At 44.2% G+C, this 20,773-nt stretch overlaps 1 protein-coding gene across 1 annotated transcript; it reads right to left on the minus strand.

The window, feature by feature from the left end:
• Positions 1-7,091: 7,091 nt before the first annotated feature.
• LOC112974230 (cytochrome P450 2K1-like) lies at positions 7,092-14,805 on the minus strand. The gene is made up of 9 exons (XM_026082976.1): positions 14,481-14,805; positions 12,118-12,280; positions 11,769-11,918; positions 11,188-11,348; positions 9,815-9,988; positions 9,135-9,276; positions 8,371-8,558; positions 7,721-7,862; positions 7,092-7,297 (listed from the first exon to the last, which is right to left on the minus strand). The coding sequence occupies exons 1-9, from the start codon at positions 14,676-14,678 to the stop codon at positions 7,092-7,094; spliced, it is 1,524 nt and encodes a 507-aa protein (XP_025938761.1). The 5' UTR covers positions 14,679-14,805.
• Between the last annotated feature and the right edge of the window lie 5,968 nt (positions 14,806-20,773).

Consider the following 20,773-nt stretch of genomic DNA (forward strand, 5'->3'; position numbering starts at 1 on the left):
TTTTAGTAATAATCTGTTTTGGGGGTGTTAGAAGCAATAGAAATGCAGTGGCACTGTCCCGTTTCTGCCAGCTGGCTTTCTGTTTGTTCTCTGCGATTGCTACAAGCACTCGATTCTTATTAAGGTTTGTAGAGTACCTAAATAAATACTGCATACTCCACCCTCTTTAAACACCTCAGAGAATGTGGTCTAAGCAGTTTGCAAAGCCTGTCCAGAAGTAAAGAGAGTTTCAAATTACAAACCCATGCATGTGTGTGCAAGAACATATACATGGGAAAAAGGTGCTTGGCATTCCTCTATAACCTCCTCCTCCCCAAGACCTCGAAGTCCTTTATCAGCAGTACCATGACCCTCCAAACACTCTACTGACACAGGGAAGTATAAAGGTTTCCTTGGATCCTATTAGAAACCTCCAGAATCAGATTTGGTTAGAGTTTGAGATCTCCTTCATGTTACCAGAGAGAAAAATAGTATCATTATGGGAGACTTTAGCTTGCTTGATATCAAGTAGAGATCAAAGGCTGTTAATAATGGTAAAGCCCATGTATCTCTGGGTGTTATAGGTCATAAACCGCTTCATAAAATAGACTCTGAACTGCCCAGAAGGGATGTGATTTCAGACTTTGTGTCTGAAGTAGAGGACATGTAATAGCTAGCCATGGAAAAATAGCTTGGATCAAGTGATCATGAATGGATTCAGTTGAAATTAAATGGAAGACAAAATTAGATCTGAAATTTCGGTGAAGATTCCTCATTTTGAAAGAGTAGCTTCTAAGAGATAGAGGGAAGAAGTTAATGAAGTTAGCTGGACTGGAAGGCTTCAGACCTTGAGCAAAACTGGAGCATGGAATTACTTTAAAAGTCAAATATATACAACACCTGGTGCTTGCATCCCTCGTAGAGAAGGAATTGAGATCTGCATGGTTGAATAGTGGCTTTCAGGGGGATAAAGGGAATAAACTGTTGACAAAGTATGGGAAAAAAGATTGTTTAGGAAAGAAAGATCTGTCTTACATGATCAGGAAGCACAAGGCTAAAGGTAGATTTATCCAAAGTCAGCAAGTTAGATCATATAAAGGCTGTTATTTAACAGTTAAGTGTCCTCAGCCTTGCAAATGCAAAGGGGGTAGGGAAGGAGTGGGCCTAATGTGAAGGGAGGACACGGCTGTGATTAAAGCTAATCCAGCATGGTCCCAAAGCAATTGGCTGCTTTGCTGCAGGTTGGAACTGTCTGAGTGGTGTGGAGATGTTACAGGGCAACCGTTGCCCAGAAGCAGAACAAACAAGTGTATTGCAACATTTCTGTTTTTTTTTTTAATTAGTTTCCAAGAAATGGGCTGGAGACAACGGTTTTCCCAAGAAATCACTTTCTCCTGCTTGCTGAAGTGAGCAAAGAGGCAGAGGGGGTGTGAAGACAAGCAAGGAGGATCTGGGCTGGCACAGGGTGCAAAACCGGGGTTGCAGTGGCACATGCAAAATGTTTGCTCCTGAGGGGTTTTATTTGACCGGCAGCACCCTGCACTACAAGAGTTATGTGCTGCTGCCTCTATCTTGGTATTTCATCCTTGCCCTGGGAGCTGCTGAAATCCTAAAAAAGCCTTTCAGAAACAGACTTAAATTATCTCCGAAAAGCCGGGGGCGGGGGGGAGTTTGCTGGGGGGTTTTAAGCCAGACTCAGAGTGCAGTGCATTAAAATGACAAAGGTAAGTCAAGCTCTTGCGATGACAAGAAATTCCTGTCTCAATAATGCGTCTGCTACATGTTTCACTCCAGAGCTGCGCTGCTACGTGCTCCCCTGCCTGAGCACACAGAGCCGAGCACGAAACACCTGCCAGGCGCTGACGCCGCTCCGGGTGCATTCCTGGGGCAGCCGGGCCCCTCCAGGGTGCTCGCAGCCAGGTTGTCTTCAGTCCCTTATGCCCCCGTGGCGATCCCCTGCCACAGGGAGAGAAACGGGCAGTGCAGATGAGACCGAGCAGCGTGGGCACCGGTCAGCATCACCCACCACCACCCCGGGGTGCAGCCACTGCACTGCCATTTGGGCCCCCCCAGAGAGATCCATCCAGCAAAGCCCATGAATGCACCAGCCCTGCATCCATTAAATTAACCTAAATCCCCCAAGATCTCTGCGCCTTCTCCGCCAATCCGGTTCTCAACCAGCAGTGCAGCCAGACCAGGACCGCAGTCTCAGATACTCTTGCTGGCTTTATCATAATAAGTTCCTTTTAAGCAAGTGCAGGAGCCTCAGGAACGTGGAAATCACCATAAGAGGCCACATCGGAGATCCAGCTAGAGCAATATCCTGTCTCACACAGAAGCCAGACCCAGGTACTACAGGAACTCCCTAGAGGTACTGTAAGATAAGAAAATATTTTTTTCCTGGCCTTATTTGCAGCCTAACTTTTGCTTTTAAGTAGATGGAGTGGCATCCTTTGTCCAATGTTAAAAGCCTGTAGCAGTAAGCTGCAACCTGACTGTGCATAAAATGTCTTATTTTCTTCTATTAGTTTAAATATGCTGCCATTCACTTTAATTTTCCATTTTGCCTCTTTAATGAGAAAGGGTTGATGGAAGCAGGTGACTCATCCTCTCTGCACTGGGACACTGTGTGGCCTGCCCTTCCCACATCCCTTCTCCATCTGGTCTTTAAGGCAAACAACCACATCTTCCAAGCCACAACGTACATGAGGGGTTTTCATTCTCCACCATCATTTTTCTTTCCTCCTATCCCAGCTTCTTCTAAAGCCAATATATCCTTTTGGAAATGTGGTACCCAGAGCACAATACTATCTCAACTGGTTGTCTGTCTCCCTGGGACCAGTGCAAGAAAAAGCCTTGAGCAGTGTCTTAACCACTTGGGAAATCTGGGAGGACTTCCACCTTCCTCACCCTGTGACTGGCAGCCCTTGGCAAAGGTGCACTGCAACTGAAAAGTCTCATGATAGTTGACATGAGAGCATTTGAGTACTGTAGGATTTTACTGGGTTTGCAGGACTGCTTACCTAAAACCACCTGAGGACCATGAAGACAGCTAGCTTCTCCAGGGCATCAACTTCCTGGAGGACACCAAAAGATATGGGGGAAGGAGAAGGAATCTGGGTAGATAGGGGCTTGCATGTCTGAGAATTAATGGACCTGTTCAGCATTAGCATGGGTGTTAGCAAGATGGTCCTACCTCAGTGCATTGCTGTTGCCTGGATACCGTGAAGGACTGTCAGGATGGAAATGGATGCTGCATGGCTGGCAGGCTAGGTTGGAGAATCAGGCTCATGACAGCTGTAACATAGAAATCAGTTGAAGATGGGCAGAGAGGCAGGTTTTGCAAATTCAGGAAGGCAAGTAGGCTTTTATTGATAATAATTCAAAAGCAAGAGTAATGACAGTTAATTAGCTTTTGGCTAAGCACACCTGCTTGGAAGACAGAAGCTTGGAAACTGCTGTTCAGTTCATATGTCTGGGTAGCGTTGTTTGCAGCATGGTGACTGTGCGTTCAGTGTAAAATCAAGATAGATAAATCAGGGACGTTATGCGAAAACAAAGTGTTTAGCAAGCAGACCAAAATTAAGAGCTTTAGGAACAATATTTTACACATCCTCTTCTGTAGAGCATAGCCTTGAGAAAACACCGCGTCCTTCAAGAGCATCTCTCACTGCTGGTTCATTGTCTGGTGAGATAAGTAATGAAAAGGGCATAGAAGTAGCACAGTTACCTACAGGAAAGCAATTGCATGACACAGTTTAGGAATACCTGCTAATTAGGTACCTGGTCAAGCAATTCTTTATAGGCCTTAGGTCAAATGACGGAGATCAGCCCAGAAACATACTCCATACCTTAATATTGGCTGTGTCACATCATTATAGTCAAATGTAACAGGTTTGGGAAATAATTCAAGACTATGCAAGACTAATACTCCATGGCTTGTGCCTTGTGTGCAAAAAAGATGGTGAAGGTAGAGTAACAGCGATGCACCTCAAACCGAACCTACAGGTTCAAACTCAACAGTGTGCAGGCTCCAGGGAGAGCAATTTTCTGTTGTTCTCAGTTGCTCTGATCTCAGTCCATTCACAGGCCTCCTCACATAGGCTGGTGTCTGTCCTGGAAGGTGTAAACTGCCTCCATGTGCATTTTCACACTTTAATTCATCAGACAGTGAGTTCTAAAAACTCTTTTTCTAATTCACATAAGTCAGCAAGGATGTGACCCCAAGTGTAGACTTGCTAACACAGCTCCAAGATCCCAGGATTGTTATACAGTTAAACTGTGCATCAACCTGTGGGCCGTGCACCTGCTTTTGATAGGAGATACTTTTGGAGGGGACATTTATTAAAGTATTCAAAGTACTTGTGATATTGCCTTTTCTGTTGTCATTTTCTGGAGTTAGAGATTCAATGATTTTCTCTGAGCTGTTCATGGCTATGAGTATTCCTCACCTTTTGCACTGTTAAACATGTCCCAGCTGCATGTTTCCCAGGGATCCCTGGGCATACCACTCCAGCATGGGTGTATTAAAGGTGGTGCAGCCCAAATTTATCAGTTTGACCCTAAACCCACCTTTTCCAGCAACACCATTAAGATCAACAGCAACAGAGAAAAATATTTATATGTTAAGCAGGAGCTAAGGTCGGGCTTGTGGTAGTTAGACCGCAAACAGAGCAACAGCAAACACTTGTAAGCAAGCTTAGCAGCAAAGACTTTCTTGTCACTGAATTTGTTGTGCAGATTCCTTGAGGCGTATCCAGCAGCTGGAGCAGGCTCCAAGGTACAGTGCAAGTAAAAGTGCAACAGCAATACAAGTACAATGCAAGTGCAAGTGTGATACAAATACAAGTCCAGTATAAGCACAAGTGCAAGGTACAGTACAACTATTAGAGTGTTGCCTTTAGTCCTGAACCGAAGCTATTGTGAAGAGTCAGTGTCCTGGCCTGACAAAGACCACCCTACTTTGGACATCCCTTCATATTCTCTTCCTCCTTTTTTTCCTTCTTTTTGCAGCACAGATCATCTTTAGATGCCAATGGCTTTGGTTTTGTGTTATAAACTTATCATAGCCACTCCCTTAGTCTCTGTAATTTTCTGGTTCTCCCTTTCTTTTCATCCAAACCTGCCTTTCCTGCTTCCAAACCAATACAAAAGCATCTTCACTGACTCCCTTCTCCCTAATCCGCTTAAGTTTTCCTGCCTTTGTTTCACTGCAGATGAAGCCTCCCCTCTCACCTGCACCATCATTCAGATTTCACGCACGTGCATGTGCACACGCATACACACACACACACATACACACATCATGGGTCCCTCAATGGGTGTAGCTTTGCAAGTACAGCTAGTTGTTCGTCATTTTGGTGGCTGCTACATGAAATAAATCATTAATTGTAATCAAACAGCTGTTCTAGGAAAGCCACAGTCTCTGAGATGTCACCAGCTTTCTGCAGAGACCCCATATTACACATTAATGGTATAGGTGAGAGGCTTGGTGACAAGGTACAGTGTCCAACCTACTTCTCCTTCCAGTCTCTATTACCAGTTTTACAACATCTATTTTCACAGTGACAACATACACAACCCTATTAAACTTTGACAGTGATGCAAGATCTCTGCTAGGCAATGTATTAGTGGCTCTGAATTTGTAACTTTGTATAGGTTCTTACATAAGCAACCAAAGCACTTTTTGCATGGATCAAAATTTGGCTTGCAATTCATATTGTGATGACCCTGGTCCTGCTGTACACTGAGCGCATATAACTTCTGCGGGAACCCATGACAGTGTCATTTGCTCAGCACTGCTTGGGGCTGCAGGCTGAGTCTGTTACTCTGCCTGGAGATCTTGCTGCTTATCCCTGACACCAGGAATGTCTGGAGAGGGAGACAGCTTGAAATGCCAGGGGCTGTGTATCTCCTGTAGAGCTGAGGACAGAGGGTAACATTTCCTAAAGAGTTTAAGTCCTATTTTCAGTCAAATTGAAAATAAAGTATTGCCCCAATTCATCCCACCAAACCTGATGCATCAGATTGAGAGGTTTGAATTAGGAGCCTGGGAGTGGTGGCTCACTCCACGGTCAATGGAAAGAGTGAGCAATTCAGAGCTTATGGCAGTTGAATCACCCACTGAAGGAGCCTCATTCTTTCTGTGGATGGTAGAGGAGATCCAGAGATTAACTAGGCTCCTGAGTTGCAGCTGAAGAAGTCAAGAAGAGCTGGGAGAGTGGGAGTTGTTCTCCCTGGCTCCAGGCTGCACGGTCCTTGCACTACCTCTGGGATGTGCCCAGTCTTTAGCTGAGCTGATTCAGAAACTATTCACTTTCCAGGGCTGGTTATTTTCTGCTAGCTTAGGTATCTGAATTGGCCCAGGCAAGGATCGGACAAGTATTGGAGCCAGCACACAGCCAGGAGAGGTGAGGGAATAGCAGAAACGCTGTTCTGAGCAGAAGCAGAAAGCTGCTAGATTGGACCTGTCATAAATAGGCTCTTTAGTACAAAGTTTCTGGTGTGAGTTGGAATGAACCTGCTTCCCAAACCACTTAGATGTTTTCTGATAACTGTCCTATGTCTGGCTCTTGGCATAGACCCATGTTACACCCCAGTGTCTGGGGCTCTGTGAGGAAGATAAGGCAGGTTGTATTGCGCAATGGAAACTCAGTCTGAGGCTCAGCCAAACAACTATCCCTGGGAGATCTCTAGATCCATTAAATATACTCTGTGTCTGCTGGCTCCAGCCGGGCCATCAGTCAGCTCTGCTATAGTGCTTGGACTCTGGGCTGGGAAATTCCCCGTGGAGGCTCTCAGAGGAGAGACTAGAGCATCTGATGGGTTACATCCATAGAGGAGGCCTGAAACCATTTCATTCCTTCAGACAGCCCTGAAACCTGCTTTTCTGATGTGCTGTTCCAGGAATGGGTTGCACTGTTTCTCAATGCTGTACTTAAGGGTGTCTGAAGGATTTGCATCATACCAGCATCAGGAGAGCTCTTGGAAAGAATATGAAAGAGAGAAAAATAGCAGTGCCCATTGTCTTCCTTCTCCTAAAACTCAGGAATAGACAGCTTTTTTTCTCCCTGTAACCGGACTTGATTTCAAGCCTAAAGTGTTCACTACGCTTACTGCCTGTGGTTTGAACATTCATAGGGCACAGCACAAACCAGGTGAGGCATGGGGTTCAAGGTAAAGCCAACATCAGCAGTGAGATCTAGATCTGACTTGTCCACTCCTGGAGGGGTCTGGAAAACAAATTTGCGGAGCAAGCCTGCAAAGAAGAGGAACAGCTCCATTTTGGCTAGTCCTTCTCCAACGCAAGCCCTTCGTCCTGAAAATAACCAGAAGAGAAGTAAATGATCAGCACCATAATGGATAGTGCTGGAGTCGGAGACCTTCTAAACTACAGCCTGTAACAGCAGGCTGTTGAGACAGGAAAACTTTCCTTCCCTCTCTCTATCAGAGGTGCTGAAAGGGTATCAGGCAATGCAGAAGCCTGTGGGTATGTGAGATCATTCAGTGCCTGTGAGTAAATCAGTGTCTCCCACATTTCAGCCCAGATCTCCCAAGCAAGAGATGGTAACTTACAGCATGGTGAACTGGATGAATGACCAGAATTCCCTTATCCTGTGTTCTGTGTTTCTGACTTTCATAATTTCCAACATCCAAAACTACTTCTGGATTCAGTGGGAGCTGTGCAATTAGCCTAAGCAATTAGCCTAACCGCAGGTGGTGCACAAAATACCCCTCTTACCTATGGAAAATGGAATAAATGCCTCTCTCCTAATAAAGTTCCCATCAGCATCCAGGAAGTGAGAAGGGTTGAACTGATCAGGGGTTTTCCAGTGCAACTCATCATTCAGAACGGAGGTCAGCAACGGAATAACCTCTGTCCCCTGAAAGGAATCAGAGAAACTCATGGTAGTTGGTAGGAGCAGATCACTTTCACAGTCCAGCTAGGCTGGTTTTCTTTTTTCCAATGTGCATAGGTGAATAAGACTAAGCCATGGCAAACAGAGCTAGCGGATGCTTTGCTGCCCTGCTTCACCTCTTATCAGTAGTTGCTGCTCTCTTTTTGGGCCACAAAACAGAACACATTTCCTTCTTACATATTCAGAGACACCTTTCAAGCAAGAAGCTGAACTAGAGGTTCCACATTTGGCAAAAGAGATTCAAACTGGTGTGATTTAATTAAAGTCTGTGGTTATTCTGGATTCAAAAAGCTGTAACTAGGAGCTCAATCCAGCCCATAGTTGTAACAGCCATCCTGGATCTGAGACAAAAGATCACATCATAGATTAAACCAAACATCAGGGCATCTTTAGGTTTTTTGAATTTTCTTGCCTGCTTTAAAAGAAACTGTAAGGAATCTGTGCAGTGTAAACTGACAACCTCAAAACTCACCTTAGGAATCACATAACCTTGGAAATTCACATCAGTAGGAGTTGATCGTGATAGACTCATTGGGACTATATCGGCAAATCTTTGTATTTCATGTATCACTGCATCTGTATAGGGCATTTTTTTCCGGTCCTCCAACTTAGGCAGCTCTCCTGGTTCAATGACGTGGTTCATTTCTTCCTGAATCTTTCCTTGGGAGGAGGAAAGGATAAAGAAGCTGTACCCCCCTCTTATCTTGCAACCTAAATGGCTTTTGGTTTAGCCAAGATCAATAAAAGGGAGAACTTTGAGGGGTATTTGGGAAGAGCAGAAATAGGCGTGGGTAAGTCAATGTGTGATGTTGTTCTTTCAGGTTTGTTGTTGAGCCAAGGGAGCGTGAATGGAGTTGCTACAGGACATGCCATGCCTGATTCTGATCTTATGCCTTTGTTACACCACAGCCTTCAAAAGAAAGATCAAAATCAGTCAGGAGACGGGAGACCGATGAAGGTTAGTTGCAGTGACGTAAGCTGATAGCCTGCAGGAGAATAGTGATGGGGGAGCTTTACTGTAACTGTGCAACGCTGGCCCGTAGCCTCTCCCACTTGGCTGTGCTGTTTCCTTGCAACCAGCTGAATAAAATCTCTTTGTAAGTCAGTGGTTGTTATCGCTCTCACGGTTCTTATAATTACTCTAGACAACACTGAATGAGTCCCACTCCCTCCCTTCTATAACCAAAGCCTTAAGCGTGCAACAGGATATTGTACAAGAAGACTTCTTAGCCTTACTCTGAATTTCTGGGTATTTCATCATCAGAAGAAGACCCCAGCGCACAGTTGTAGAAGTAGTCTCAGTCCCAGCAGCAAAGAGGTCCAAGGTTGAAAACAGCAGGTTGCCATTGTGGAAATAAGTGTCGGGTTTCTTTGACTCCTTCAAAACATACAGATAATGGCCATTAGTTCTATAGCAAATGGTACAAATACACGAATGTGTTGCCATCATTTTTATCTACATTTTAGCTTTTTGTGGCTTTATATGCTACAGGGAACTAAACAGTTAGTATTTTAGCATTAGGGCCTATAGTGCGTGGAATATATGGAGTTTGTCCAATCCTGAGTGTGTATGCAGTCCCAAATCCAGATATTATGTAAGCAGGAATTCAGTTACTGCAATGAAGTTTGTTTCTGTACCATTCTTGCAGGAAGGTTTGGGATGATATCCCCCCTACACGTGCTGAGCAGATTTCACCCACATGGGACATCTTGACAACTAGATCCCATTAATCAGCAGTTTCAGTGGAACTATGGAGCGAGTACAGCACTGCTCACTGTGAGTATTAGCTTTAATATATTCTAAAAACTGCAGTTCCTGTGTTTTCATTCACTTCCAGTCCCTGGCAGATGGTCAATCTTAATAATAAGTCAGAGCTAAGGGAACAGAAAGACTCTGAGACTTAGCTTTAAAGTACCTGTTGTTGCTTCATAAGAAAGGCATCAACAAAGCCTGTTAAGTTATTTTCATTAAACTCTTCTTTGTGCTCCTGAAAGAGCTTCTGGAGAAAAGCAGTCAGCTCACTGACATTTTTTTGCACAGTCTTGAGAGCGCCAAAGAGAAATCCAAGAGATGGGTAGAAATTATATAACTGTGGAGCAATAAAAGTCTTACTGTTAATTGGCATTTTGAACATACATTGGTATCTCAAACCATACTGCTGGCCACTTGTCTAACAGGGTCTATCAAGGCCTTCAGCTGGCAGCTCAGAGAGGACAGGAAACCTTTCCAGGGAGAACCACTCAGCTAGCTGGTGAAATATTTCTGAAATGCTGAAGATATTCCTTGCTGAGACTCATAGGTAGACATCCCATGCCCTGACATTTCAGGTCACAATTCCCCCACATTAGCTTGTACAGTCCAAGCAGCTACAAATTGTGCAGAAATATCATGTTCTCTCTGTTCTGCCTCTGCATGAGTCCTCACTATGACTTTTGGGAGACTCATCAACTTAGTCTTCCTTCAGGGCTTTCAGCTGTGTAGATAGTGGGACTGAAGGTCTCAAATGTGAAGGATGGGAATGTGAGCATTGTACCAAACTAAGGGAAAGCCTTCAGGTGTGTCACACTCTAGGACAGAACAAGGGACTTGAGCCAGCCACCTCCACAGACAAACACAATTTTTCTATGTCAAGGAAGTGGTTTCCAAGCCAATTAGCTTATGCACAGCACCATGCTAACACAGCTACACTGTTCTTAGGAGCTGGACTAAGCACAGCATTGCAGTATGTCATATGGATGAACTTGCTGTCTGGTGGGAGGGGGTCTCATCCCCATTCCCCCCGAGGTGTGCATGTCCTCTGGGAGACCACTAGTTGCCCTGCGAGCCCATTAAAGAAGCCCCTACAGTTTGCTGTTAGCCGGTGCCTCGTTCTGGGAGTTTCCCTGCTGAAGCACAGTGTGTAATTCTGACCTGTGCTCAGATGGTGCTTTATATACTGAGCTACTCTGGAATTACAGCGAGCATCAGACTTCAGTGTGGCACTGAGGACGAATCCACTGGTATTGAAAGCAGAAGCTTTGTGTCAGGAAGGAATGGGCTTATATCAGCCTTTTGTAAAGACTATTCTGCTTTCTTTAGCTAAAAAGCTTCACAGACTAAGCCCAGGGCCCTGGGAATCTGTGCCCTGCAGATACAGAACCCCAGACATAATCAGTACAGACCAGCTGTCTGTTAATGTTCTCCTCAACCTCACCTTTAGAAGCAAATGTGGGAGGCCAGGAAAACAAAAATGGGCAACCAGATATCCCAGAAAAAGCTAAAAGCTAAAACCTAAAACCAAGGCCTTACCAGTATCATAGGGGAGCCCAACAGCTTGGTATTTTCATTTAACAGCTTCAGCAAAGTTAGAAATACAGGATCATCATATTCAAACCTCTCTCCAAACAATATAGAGCAGATGACATTGGATACAGCATTGTTGAGTATCATCTTGGTATCAAAAGGTTTCCCTGTATTTCAGGCAAAGAAAACAAATGGTGATGTGATAATGCCCATTTTGCCCTGCAACGTGGAAGTGTCCTGCTGGGGTGTGTATGGTTAGATTTGGTTCCCTCTGGGGTCCCTGACTGTCTTTGTACATGGTGGGGTAATGCTGTGCGAAATGCCACATTCAATAAATGAGAAAAGATGCATAGGGTCCATTAAGTTTCCTTTGGAAATGTAGTCCTTAGCTCTCAAAGAAAAACCTCATTCACCACACAGAATGCACAGCAGGAAACTCAGTTTCAATGTTTTAAGGCCTCAGTTTAATAACCTACTTAAACATACACTAAGCATGAGATACCATTTGCTCTAAGTTACACTTTCATTCATCTTTGTTGTTCAGCTAGATATGTGATCTGTCTCTGGATGAAATTCTTGACACTCACCCTGATAAGATGCAAAATATTTAATGAGGGAATTTACTTCCTCAAGAATTCGGATCTCAATTGTTCTTTTTCCCATTCCAAAATCTCGCAGTGTGGACAAGGTGAATCTTCTCATAGTTTTCCATAGTTCTCCATGGCTGAATCCTATCCCTAAAATAAAGGTATGAGATCCTTATGTTACTTGTAATTAATAAATTTTTGTAAGGTCTACTTACGCATTTGTACAAAAGCTACTCAGTGCACTGTTACACAGACAAAAAGTAAACCATAAGAGGACGATATTCTCTGCCATAAGAATAAAATCAGTATAGACAAACTGAAAAAAGAAAGTAACCAACCAAAAGCTTACCATTTCCTTGTGTTATTTTCCTAAATATGGGTATTTCTGCTCTTTCTCCAAATTCTTCAGAATGATTTAAAAGGGCATCCTTGATGGTTTTGTATCCAGCCAGTACCACAACTTTCCTGGGTCCAAAATGCACAGTGAAGATGTTGCCATATATCTTGGAGAGCTTCAAAGGTAAATAAATATGTTCATTCAAAACCAGATCTGGACCCATATGGTAGCATTAGCTACCCTAGTTAGTTTCTAGCACGAAAGGCCCCTCCCAGCCCTGCCTGAAATCTCCGGGTGCTGCTGTAGTGCAAATAATAAACCTCAGCTATCACTAGCCAGCATCTCTGCTTGCACCCTGTTTGCACAACAAGGTGTCTGCTATCATTGCTCCTATGAGATGAGCAGCTGATAAAATGTCATTGCATTCCTATGGTATTTTGCAGTAACAGGCCAAAGCAGCGAAACTACCATTTGGAGGCTCATTAGAAAAATGCTGTAGCAGGCAGGCCCAGTGTGAGGGCCTGTTTATTTTAACACCATTGACCTGAGGCAAGGGGGTGTGCACGCATCTTTGGGGCTGAAGCCACAAGCACTACAAGAACAAAGCTACAATAACTCTTTCTTTCAGGACAGCACTTGTCTCAAGTTATTGCAAGGTGAGTAGTGTTGCAATCATAGCAAAGTTATTTGCTGGCCACCAGAAATTTGAATCCAATCAGGAAGCATATTCTTGTAGATAATGTTGCAGGCGCTCAAGGCTTTTACAGCAAATTAAGTATGAATCATCTGTTACAGAGGAGGGTGGCTTTGACAATCTAATCATTCACTCAGTATTTTAGACTTCATTTAAACATACTGTAAGCCATCCGCTCCAAATGTCTTGTTTCCGATGTGCCTGGGTTACCATTTGCTATGCATTAGATATATACAGAAAATTGAATTTCAGATTAGAAGCAGCTCATGTTATTACAGCAGACAAATTGAATTTGTTTTCATCAAATGGTGGTTTGACAGCTTGGGAGATAACATTAACACTGGTTCCTTCCTCTCTGGCAGATCACAGGGTGTGCGGCAGATCCAGGGGTAGTTAAACACAGCTGTTCCCCAGTCTTCCTTTGGTCATTTCTTTGCATTAGTACGTCTTGGCAACAGCCCTGGCTTTTCTCAGCAATATGAATATTGGATGTGGCAGGCCTGAAAGCCTCAAGAAAGCTGCTTGGCAGCTTATAGGAAATGAGTCTGGTGCCTGCAAATGACATTTGTATCATAAAATCCTCCACTACAGCCAAAAATAGTTGCCCTTTCCTTCAACCCCTCCACAAACACATCTATGGTCAGACAGGAGCTCAGGACTGGAAGACCATCAAAACTGCACTCTGCACAAGCCTGGTGGCCCCGTAAGTCCAGGCAGATGGACACTGTGTGACTGCTATAGGAAATCTGAACTTTTGCAGCCCAGGATGCACCTTTTCTACAAATAACTGGAGAATTCCAGTGTCTGCACTGCCATCTCGCTATGGGTGTTGAGGTGAGCTGAGGGAGTTCACTGGGGACTGGACTTCCCCTGTTGTAGTGCCTGGCAAGCACACACTCAGGGAACGTGGCAGACCAGCCACAGCCCCTCAAATGTCTCTACAGCCACCTGAAGAAATCTGAATTAGTGTTGAATTGTCCTCACCTCCCTATGGGAACATAGCAGCCACTTTCTGAAACAAACATCGCAGCTGGCTTTAAAATATTTAAGTCTTTTTTTTCCCCCCTTTAGAAATAAAAGTATCCATGGAGCTGCATAAGAAAAAGGAATTTGTTTACCTAGAAGTACAAAAGCCATGCACCAAGTCTTAAATAACCCTGGCCAGTGTGTGTGCAGGAGGAGAAAGGGGAGGCAGCGTTGAGCCGTGCATTGCAAGGACATAACTAGCTTTGGAAATAAATGTACATATGACCCAGTTTCCTTTGCTGTGGGAATGATATCTTTCTTTCCTGCCTTCCTTCCCCCCTCCTGTGGGGGATGTCTGTCTGTAGTGACAGAGCTGTTGATAGCGAATGGCCCCCATCCTTCAGCAGACTGGCCCGGCTCGTGCCTTCTACTTGCAGAGTCTGAGGGCCATGACTGGGGCTCAGAGTGCCAACAATGTGGACCTGGCTGCAAGGGGTGGAGACCTATACTTGCATGTGTATAAAGGAAGGGGTACATATACGCATATATATGTAGGTAGGGTGTCAGTCTGCCAGCCTGCCTGTACTTTAAGTAGCTCATTTCTGCCTTCCACACAATGCAAACACAATCGCATCTCCATCACCCTCGTTGCATTTCTCACATCAGGCATTGCACGCAGCCAATTTTCTTCCTGCCTGCTCACTCAAGACCCTACCTCCGTCAGCGACTGGAACGGCTTTTTCAGGTCCACCACATTCAAGTTTCCGATCAGGGGAAGAGGTCGTGGCCCAGGAGGCAAACGGCAAACTGGTTTCTTCAAGCTGGTAAGAAGGTAAATGAGGGCTACCAGCCCCACTGCCAAACAGAGCAGCAAGCTAGAGCCCACATATTGTAGCAGACTCTGTATGGCCATGGCTACCTCAAAATGTAGATATGAACACCTTGGAGCTTCCTTTATAGCCCTTCTTTCATTGCTTGAACCCACCTTCTGGGGAAGCGGCTTTACACAGAGAAAAGGGCTCCCAGGTCTTGTTTAGATCAGTTTTGTTTTTTTTGTTTTTTTTCCTGACAGAAAAGCATTCAGAAACATGGATTATCTTAATCTGGAGCTCCTGTTTCATCCACAACACTGGGGCAAGGTGTTTGTTTTCCAGTGAAAACCTGTGTTGTGGACATGTTGTGGTCTCGGTGATCTCGGGGGCAGAATTAAGGGACAGAATCTGTGCTGGATTTCCCCCCATTAGCTGCCCGTGGTACGAGGCCACAGGACTCAGCCAGGCACTGGCAATGCAATGGAAAAAGCAGGAAGCAGGAGGGAAAGCCCTCAGTATTGCTTGGCCTGGGGCCAGCTTGGCCCCAGAGCAGACAAGGCTGACCAGGGAGGAGCTGGAGCAGGGATGGCACAAAGATGTGCTAATTCAGGCTTGCAGAGGGGAGTTTGTCCATTTATAGGCAGCAGCTCTCCATATCTCTGCTTTCCTGCCACCCCAATAAAATCCTCTCCTGGGTGTGAGCTCCACTGATGGAAAAATGATTATTTATTAATAATAATAAAAGTACATTAGCTGAAGGCAAGGAGGATTGATAAACTCTGACAAGATTGCCATGACAAAAGGTGTGTCTGCAGGTCTGCCTGTTCTCCGAGGTTTGTTATCAGGGGTAGAAGGGATTTTACCACAAGGAGGAATTAGCCTGTGCAGAAGAGGACTAGGCAGAGTGGGCAAGGAAAGGAGGTGTATGGATGGGCACGTCCTCCTCAAGATTTGCTGGACAACTGTGCAGCTCTTGGTCTGAGTCCTCTTCTCCCAGACATTTCCAAGAATACCCTGTTCTGCCAGACTCCTCACTGAGCTAAAGGTGTGACCATCGTGATTCTTGAGAGTTTATAAGCAGCAGTAATAAGAAGGAGGAAAAAACCCTAGGTGAGCACAGTGGGTACCAATGGAGGGAATTTACTGGCTGCATACAGCCACCTCTGTGCTGCTGGAGCAGAGCTGGCTTCTGCCACAGAAAGCAAGAGAGCCTTCTCGAGGACTTTCAGCCTATTTAAAGGTCAAGTTGTACCTGGGGATAAGACTGGGTGAAATCCTTTCTCGGGCAATGAGCCCATGGACGTGCTAGCCTGCTTGACTGATGCATGCATTGTGGGAAACGATGGGTGACTGCTCCAGTGCGGAATCACTGCAGTTTTAAAACACCACACATGCTATTTCCTCACTTCGATTTCTTCCTCGCAAGCCTTGGCTTCCAGTATGCAATCCTGAACACAGAATTTGAGGTGCTGCACATCTGTGTTGATGGCTCATAGGTGAGGCATCCCGCACAGGACTCGGCAGTGATCTTTTCTCCCTGCTCACATGTGTCTTCGTCTTTCTACTACCACAAGCCAGATCAATATCATCTTCAGGTAACCAGACTTTACTTTGTGGGCACAGCTCAGCAAAATAATCATTTTCTCTTAGAAAATGAGCCCGTACATTAAAAAGCCATAGAGTTATTTACCTTCTGTGTGCTCATCTGGAGAAGGACATATAATCTTCTAATGGGAGATAGGTTAATAATGCTACAGCAACAGTGGGATAATGCAGACAGAGAGAGCTATTATAAGGCCATAATTCAGTCAATGAGTTCTGATAACATAATAAACCATGAGAGTGAACACCAAGTGCTCGTATGCCTTGCAAGGCTCGGCAGCTGAATTACAACCTCAGGAGATGCCTATCAGCCCGTGCATTGTTATCAGGGATATATAAAGCATGAGAACACCCTATTAAACATTAACGTTTTTAAAAGACTCAGATATGTTAAAACTCAGGCTGCTCTTTGCCAATGGATTTTCCTCACCTTGGCAAATGCTGGTACAGAAAGAAATCAATAGCTCTCAGACTTTGACCTCTCCACATTTTTCATAATTATTGCGGTGTTTTATGGGATCCCACCTACTTCTTCCCCAATCCTTCAACTCAGTATTTCTATAGGATCACCACAGAATAGTGATCAATATCTTAAGTGTTCAGTATGTGAATTTTGATACAAACAACCTGTACTGGGTTTCTTATTCATTTATCTGTTAAATCAGTCTGTGTTGCACAACTGCTGTGGGAAGGAAGACTTTTTTTGAACCTTTTCAAAATCATTATTTTACTGCAAATTTTCAAAGAAAAATTCCTGTTTTTTCCATGTTCTGAGATGAGGGATTATGGTAAACAGTATGTGATGGATCTGGTCAGTGGAAGAAGAAAACAAACAAAATTCCTGCACGGGATTAGTGCATTGTATCTGAAGTGAAAGTACTTCCCACTCATATTAAACCTTATCCCTTTTAGCAGCAAACTGTCCTCAGGAACCTTGTTGCTTTTAAAAGCACTGTTCTTGGACTGAAGAGATGTCATTCCTTCATGGGTCTCAGTGACAAAATCCACAGGAAATCCTGGGATTCGGTGCTGGTGATGTTTTTTATAATATGCCTATCTATAAAAATATTTGCCGTAAAGTCCACTGTGACCACTGCCAGAAGCATGGGTTTTCAGACCCTACGCTTATGTCAACAAGCCAAGGCAGCCTGACCTGGGAAGCCAGTACTGAGGAAGTCAGCTTATGAAGACCTTATTTTCAGCATGGGACTGAACAGATCACAAGCCTCAACATAAGTCTAAAGATCTTCCTCTTCTGGGTCTCTAACTTCAGTCCGCCTCAGCATAGTATGGCAGAAATGATACTGATCCAAGAGCAATTCAGGATACTATGGATAGAGCTTAGCTGGTAGGTGCCAGAGTCCCAGCATCTTACTTTTGAGCCACCTGCCTTGATGATGCAGATAGAGAGGTGGATTTAGTTATACCAGAACTGCAGCTAGCAAGGTAATAAAAAAGATCACTTTGACTTTCAGCACAATGTAACTATTTCTGTTGTGTTCCTCTTTATCTTGATGAGGCTTTGGCTGAATGATAACAGAAAATGAACTATCATTCCGTACAACTTTGTAGAGCACATAGCATATTAAGGCCTTGACCTTACTGGCATGAAGCTGTGATTTCCCTCTAAGTGCAAAACAATAATATTTCATTAATCATCCATAGCAAAAATCCCCATTCCCCAGACTCTTCTGGCAATATTCTGCATTTTTGCTTGTCTAGGAACCTGAATTAAAAGGGAGAAAAATGGTTTACAACAGCCTCTGGCAGTGATGTAGCAAGACACCTTATGTAAGAGCTGGCTGTGTGCTCGCGGTGCAAGGGTGAGGCTGAATGAGTGATCCCGGAGGGATGTTTCTCTGAGGTGTGTTCTGCGCCTTACCTGGGAACAGCAGTCTCAAGGGCACAAATTCCAATGTTTGAATGTGCTTGGTCTTGTTCGACTGATTCATTTCTTACAGCTATCCCAAGCCAAGCTGCAAAATCCCTTAGAATTTTACTCAAAGCCTTTCACAGCTTGTTGATAAATTATTTTCAAATTAACTACTTGATAATTTGCATCTGTAGGTTCTTAAAGATGTGGCATGGTGAGAGAGAGAGAGAGAGAAAATAATGAAAGTCCCAGACTCTACCCTGCGCACAGCAATGGAAAGGCGTTCTGGTTTCTGGTCTGATGTAGTACTTCAATTTGGCACTTTTAAAAGCAATGCTAAGCGGGTTAAAAACCCTTCTGAAGGTACATTTGTACAATTGACAAATAGTGATATACTGATATAAGTTTTCAGTGTGATCCGACACCATTGTAAAAGAGCAAACAATTTTTAAATGTTACTTTAGTCAGTAATTAATGACTAACAGCTCTGATTCAAGCTGTGTAAATCAAAAGGGGAAGGTCCAGATTTTCCCTAGTTTGGGGAGTCACAGATTTGAGCCTTCTAATTTTTGCAAAGGGCTCCAGACTCCAGACTCCCGATACTGTAAAACACTGGATGCTTTACAAAGTATCTGATCTCTCACGTACATCAGGCACCTCGTCACTGAAACAGCTATTTCAGATTTTCGTCATGCAGTGAAAGTCTCTCATATCTTTGGAAGAAAGTATGTGAAAAGCATTAATTTCTTTGTTAGTGGCACTGTTCTTTGTGGCACCATTTTTGCTGAATTCTTTTGGAACTAGTTGGCTTAATCTGCAAATAAGATTTTTCTTAGCACTGATTATCTAATGGAGATTTCATTTGATCTCCTTGGGAAAAATACATACTAAACTGCTAAAGCACATGTATTAGCTTTTAAGAAAAACTGTACCTTTGCAGGAAACTCTAGAAGATACAACTGATACTTAGAATAAGAACATTAAATAAACATAACGAAATACCTGCTACTATACCTGAGGTGAATTTGGGTAACCACAAAACTTAAGACTCCAATGAAAGATGCTGAGGTAATTAGTAGGTAATCAAAACATTTGGATGTAATAAATCACAGCAAGCTGATATAGTCCTTGCATAGGACTGAGTCAGCCTGTTTGGGAATAATCCCATCCTGGGATCTCTGCGTATCTTTTGCTTTCAGTCCTCCCTGCAGCACCTGGGGAGTCAGCAAGTCAACCCTTGCACCACCACAAGCCAAGAAGCATAATTCAGGCAGTGTGCTAAAATCAGTTGTTTTGATATTTCAGTTAAAGTTGTTCAGACAAACCAAAGCTGCTTAATCCTCGAGATCTAGCAGATGGTTTGTTGCCTATATTTTTGAAAGAGCACTGTCTCCCTTTTACTGTTCAGTATTGTAATTAAGTCAAGTGGAAAAGTACTATTTACTGTCTAAAAAAAATCTATTGTTCATAGCCCTGAAAACATAATAATAAATAAAATCTCATATTTCAGGCTGCATAAACCTTATATAATAGAACATGTTGTAATTTTCCATTTCCAATTTCAAATTCTGTAATAAGAAAGCAATCAAAGCACAAAAAAAAGCACTTTAAGTGGGACTTCAGGTAATATTTCTATAATGGCCATCCTTAACAATTGCAGCTGTGTTTTTTTTTCCCCCCCCAGCCTGGAATTCTTTATACTTATCTCAGTCATTTAATTAAAATAAAATCAACTTAAAACAGATGAAAAACCTCCTTAAACCAATTGCAGCTAGGGGCAAAGAAGAAAGATGGTAACAGCATAACGCATGGTGAACACTGGAGCAGGTTAAATTAACACCATTTCTCATCTCTTCTCAGGATGAGACCAGCGGCTCTCTGGCGCGTGCCGCCAGCACACCACCAGCGATATTACATCCCCCAAAAAAGATATTTTCGTAAGTGGGGCCCCTGTCCTGAGCAGTGACAGGTGCAAAACTTCTTCTTAAAGCCGTTGGGAAATGAGGAGCCCTGGTCTCATCCAGGTCTCCTGACTGATGTGGCGGCTTGGGAAGAAATAGAGGGGAATTTGGGTGACGCTGGTTCCTATATAAATTGATTTGCTGACACTGGTCTCTGATTTTTGCTGGTTTTCCCTTCATAAAGGCATCTGAACAAATAAATTTTAGCAGTCAGCTATGCAAGAAAAAATCAATTTCTGCTTTCCTTCCCTTCTCGAAGCAGATTCTCCTCAAAAATTGCTCTCATCTTCTGGACTTGGGGTAGGAGACTCTGGAGGCAAATTAGGGAAGTAACCGGTTTTGTGAGAAGAAAATGTTTTATTTCATTGAGATTAATTGAAACTTGGGAAGCAAGGGACGTGGAGAGCAGCCTGGTTCAGTGCCAACCACCAGCCCGATCTTCCTTGCAGGATTTTGTGCTTCCAGGAAGAAGGAAAGACCCCGACGGGCGCCAAAGGGGCTGCGGGGCGTGGGCCAACATGGCGGCCAAGATGGGGTTTCCATGGTGACCCCGCGCTGGCGAGGTGAGGCCTGGGGCAGTGACGTCACTCTCCCCCCCGTTGCCCTGGAGAGTTGCCGTGGAGACGCCACGCCCCCTGGCGGATGCTCCCCCGGGAGCGCGGCACTCCGGTTGCCGCAGCAACACGGACGCTGTTTCCCTCGCGGCGTGGCCCCGCCCCTTTCGGAGTGGCAGCGGTCACGTGGGGGTGGGGGGGCCGGG

Source organism: Apteryx rowi, unplaced genomic scaffold (genome assembly GCF_003343035.1).
Source record: "Apteryx rowi isolate R43461 unplaced genomic scaffold, aptRow1 scaffold_6, whole genome shotgun sequence".
Classification (NCBI taxonomy): domain Eukaryota; kingdom Metazoa; phylum Chordata; class Aves; order Apterygiformes; family Apterygidae; genus Apteryx; species Apteryx rowi.